Consider the following 4827-nt stretch of genomic DNA (forward strand, 5'->3'; position numbering starts at 1 on the left):
GAGGTGGGTTGGTTTGTGTGTGTGTTCTTTCCCCTACTTTATATAGCTTTAGAAAAACCCAAGATTTTCTTCTAATTAGAAATTTTACTTGGGCCAAGTCCTCAGGCTACTCACAGAGTCCTTCAGTTTTTCCTCTGAAATATTTCAAAACAGTTCTGAAATTTATTATAAAAGAAGTAGCTTTTTAAACAAAGTTATACAGGATCTTCCTCAAAAGGAAGAAACAAACTATATGATTAACCCTGGGTTAAAAAGTACATGAAGAAGACATTTCATCACCACAGACACCAAAAAGGAAAGGGCAAACACGCTGGCTGAATCATGTTCCCACTCTTCCTCTTTTGCACAGTCCCCACAGCCTCTGAGTTCAGAGAGGACTTGAAAGGGTTGGCGACCAGGACCAGGCAGGGCACAGGAGGCAAATCCCTTCCCTTCTCTCCCATAGAACACCCTCAAAGCTCTGTGAGGTGGGCCTGGCCTTTGCCAAGCTTGGTGACTTTCATGGCTGGCCTCTTTTCTCTAAACTGAGTCTTGCCTTTGTCTAGGGTCCCACAGGCCTTTTTGTAGCACCTCTCCAGGTTGATCATGTCATACTCTGCCCTCCATCTTTGTCATCGGACTCGAATCCAAAGCGGTTCCTGAATCTTACAAACCAGTGGGATTCGGAGGGTCAAGGCCAACGTGGCAGGTTAAGAAAGACCTGGGTCCTGTTTTCACTCTGGGCCTCCAGGCTTAGTCAACACTACCAAACCGGGTGATTGAAGCTCATAGCTAGCACGTGAGAGAGCCAGGCTTTGGACCCAGGGCTGTGTGAGTCCAAAGCCACACAGCTGGGAAGAGACAAAAGCTGGATTTCACCTCAGCTCTGTCTGGCTTCAAGACCTATATTTTTGTTTGTTTCTTTGTTTTTTACCACCCTTACATTCATACTCAGTCTAAAATAGCGTAGCCCTGAAACAGGGATCCCCTCTCCCCAGGTCGTGGACTGGTACTAGTCTGTGGCCTGTTAGGAACCGGGCCGCACAGCAGTAGGTGAGTGGTGAGCAAGCGAAATTTCATCTGTATTTGCAGCCTCTCCCCAGCGCTAGTATCACCACCTCACCTCCACCTCAGATCATCAGGCATTAGATTTTCACAGGAGCACTGGTGCCAGAAGGGTTGGGGACCACTGCCCTAAAAGAGGGCTCTACTTCTAGGTTGGTGGATCTGAAAGTTAGGATCTTTTCTCACTAAAAATCTAAGAACAAGGGACATTTTTCCAAATATGAAAACCCCAGAGCTACTATTTTGCTGCAGTGTCCACTTGTTTACTTTCAAAAATGAACAAATATTTTCTGACTCATGTTCAAAGGTGTGGGTATGTGAGCAGAGGGGCTGGTGGAAGAGATACAAAGGACTGTGGTCCCCACCTTCAAAAAGCTAATCCTTATGTGTGACAGCTGACCAGTGCTGCCAGCAGAGCCCCATAGGAGCCAAGGGGAAGCAAAAGCCAAAGTCCTATGACTTACTCTCCCTTTTCCTTGCAGACCTAGACAGCAACTGCACGGGAAAGGAGTCCTAGCTCACCCCGATCCTCAGTGCCAGATACACCAAGTGAACCTCAAGTTTCAGGCTTCCCACCGGGCTTGGAGAAAAGACCGTACTACAATCGTTGGGCAGTTCTGCACTGCTCCTTTGCCCGTCAATGACAAGTAAGCCTAGCATCCGCCCTGACCCAGACACACCCACAAAGGCCAGTCCTGACCTTAGTGAGTTGATACTTGAGGTGCGATCTCATCACAGTGATTAGCTTCTCTGATGCAGAAATGACAGAGACCTAAGGTTTTCCTGAAATTCCTATCAGGCCATCTTGGATTCAGAATATTAGGAAGCCGAAGAGGGTAGACTTTAAATCCTCATCCCCACTTCAGTACAAGAAACTCCATTTTATCTGAATACACACACACACACACACACACACACACACACACATATGTGTGTGTATATATATATTCAGATAAATTATATATATAATAATGTTTATTTGGTTTCTATATAAGATTTTATTGGAATAAAGATCGCTAACTGCATTTCCCCCTTCTCCTTAGCCTCCATTGGTCACATTCATGGCTGTGGACTGATGCTCGCCATCCCCTTTACCCTGCCTCTTCCAGGCATTTATGCTATTAGTCTTAACCATCCAGGCCCTCAGAGCACAGGAGTAGGCTCCCATAGTAGATGACTGCAGACTTCTTTAACTTGATACCATGGAAACATAAGAGCACACAACTCCTAGCCCTTTCTCCTGACCAAAAAGAACCTGCCCTGAGCACATACCCTCTTGTTGCTTTTCTCTTGCAGTAAAAAGACTGTCTGCTTACCTGAGCCAGTGAACTTACAAGCAGGTGTGACTGTTTCTCGTGACCTGAGAATAACGTGTGTATAGTATCAGACGGGGAAGGCCACATCTCCCTGGATTTCGGGTGTGGGGTGGGTTTCAACTTATTTTAGGTCATTACTACTAAGAACGGAGGCAAAGCTGTTGTTTATTTCCCCCCATAATTCGCCACCTTAGAGGGGAGAGAGAGCTTATTTCACAGAGCTTCATCTTTATTTGTAATTTGAAGAGACTTACACAGATACCATTTCAGCTTTCCTGTTCATACTTAAGAGCAATTACCCCCACATCCTTGGGCATCTGTACCTAGGATTCAATAGAAATGTATATAGGAAAAATGCTTTTTAAAAAAAATAAAACTCCATGAAATATCTGAATCATTTATTGTTTTATTGGAATGGAATTCTGTTACATACCAAAAATGTGATTTATAGTCTGTGGGATCGGAGAAAACAGTAGATGTTGAATTCTCTGTATTGAAATAGGAAAGAAGTGCTTGGAACAAGAGAGGGATGGAGGGAAGGGTGGAATATGGCGCCATTCCCGTCCCCTGCCATTGCCTGCTCCGGATATCTGGGAGCTTTAGGGGATCAGAGAGAGCTCTAGGGAATATAGGTAGATTTTCTTTGGGTCAGTTTCCTAAAGTTTGACCTTTGTAAATAACCTTGTATCAGCCACAGTCTAGCAAGAGACAGAAGGTGCACTCAAATTGGGTAATTTGAGGGGAATTTAATAAGGGACTATTTACAAAGGTATCAGTAGAGAGTGGGGAAACCACGTGGAATGGCACAGTGTGTGGGGCTAGCAGCAGTGGGAGCTGCTGCTGCCTGCCAGAGGAAGGGGCACCAGAACCTGGCATCAGAGAGGGCTGTGAGACCTTCAGTCAAGGGACACGGTTGCCAGGCAGGGAGAGAGCCAGAGAAACATTCTCCGACCTCACTCTCCTTTCTTCCTCATTCTCCTGCTAGTGGTCCCCATTGAGTGATTCCAACTGCAAGCTGGAAGGCAAGAGGCAATTGGTGTGGCCCAGAGCGTAAAGCAGGGCAGAGAAGGGTGGAGAATGGATGTGGGGATGGGTGACGGGGAAAGAACAGAGAGATGTGGCCCACACCTTCACCATTTTCTCCACAGCCAGGATTCTTCCCCTGGATTTTTCTATGCTTAATGGTTTTCTTTAAATTAACCCCTTTAAAAATTATTTTAATCACTTTTAAGTGTACAATCTGGTAGTACTAAAGACGGCCACATTGTTGTGCAGCCATCATCACCATCCATCTCCAGAACTCTTTTCATAATCCCAAACGGAAACTCTGAGCCCATTAAACAGAAACCCCCCACTTGCCCTCCTCCCAGCCCCTGGTAACCACTCTACTACATTCTGTCTCTCTGCATTCCACTCTCCTACGTACCTCATACAATCATACAATGTTTGTCCCTTTGTGGCTGGCTTGTTTCACTCGGCATAATGTTTTCAAGGTTCATCCACGTTGTAGCATGTATCAGAATTTCCTTCCTTTTAAAAGCTGAATAATATTCCATTGTGTTTATAAACTACATTTTGTTTATCACCCATTAATGGACACTTCTGTGAATATGAGTGTGCAAATATCTGTTCGAGACTTTTTTTAAAACCTAGATAAATGTGCTCTGAAAGGAAACTGCTGACTTGCTGATTCATTCTCCACAGTAAAGGCAGGGTAACTGATACAAGCAACAGGCTGCAATTGCTCCGTTTGGGCCAAGTTACCAAGATGACCAAGAGTAAGAGTTTTGGCCTTTGTCCAGTCTGTGCAAATGCAACCGAAGGGACTGGTGATGCAATGTGAATACTGTTAACCTAAAAATAAAAGCCAAAGTGAGAGGCAGCAAGCATTTACTGGAGAAAAAGAATAGCTATTCAGGAAGCACTGATTCAGGCAGAAACCCAAATAGTGTTTCAATGAGGAGATGAAGGCAAGGGGTATTTATGAGAAAGGGAAGGGGAAAAATTACATGAATGGAAAGAAGGAATTTCTGTAAATGCAGATAAGCTAACATAATGATGCTAATTCTAAAGAATGTCTTTAATTTTCAGTCTGGTAGTCATAATGTCTGCTTTCTTGTTATGTTTCCAATTTGGGGTATGATGTTGACGTAGACTCAGTCTAAAGGTTATTTTGTCCAGTTTTAACATTCTCAAGGTTTGAGGAGTAAGACATGTAAGGCAGTTTCTTGGGATGGCAATTCCAACTCCTTTTAAAGTGGCTTCATTTATATTATTTTTCAGAATACTCACATACACGCTTTATTTTCTGCACTGTCAATCAGAGCTAGTAGAAGATTATCGTGTCTGAAAACTTACATGTTCCCCAATATGCAGGCTTGGAGTTCTTTCCAAGCTCGTTCTTTCTTTCTTTCTTTCTTTCTTTCTTTCTTTCTTTCTTTCTTTCTTTCTTTCTTTCTTTCTTTCT

General features: G+C 43.8%; 1 protein-coding gene across 3 annotated transcripts in view; it reads left to right on the forward strand.

The window, feature by feature from the left end:
- The window catches only part of PLA1A (phospholipase A1 member A), a 33058-nt gene extending 30304 nt beyond the window's left edge, over nt 1-2754 (forward strand). For 2 of the 3 annotated variants that reach the window (XM_039843090.1, XM_039843089.1), the window contains 2 exons: nt 1527-1691; nt 2341-2754. In XM_039843090.1, the coding sequence (XP_039699024.1) occupies nt 1527-1691; nt 2341-2425 (250 nt within the window). In that variant the 3' untranslated portion in view covers nt 2426-2754. Of the gene's footprint in view, nt 1-1526; nt 1692-2340 lie in introns of those variants that run through there. The other variant, XM_039843091.1, reaches the window with a different exon arrangement.
- Nucleotides 2755-4827: the final 2073 nt, after the last annotated feature.

Source organism: Pteropus medius, unplaced genomic scaffold (assembly GCF_902729225.1).
Source record: "Pteropus medius unplaced genomic scaffold, Ma_sr-lr_union100, whole genome shotgun sequence".
Taxonomy (NCBI): Eukaryota; Metazoa; Chordata; class Mammalia; order Chiroptera; family Pteropodidae; genus Pteropus; species Pteropus medius.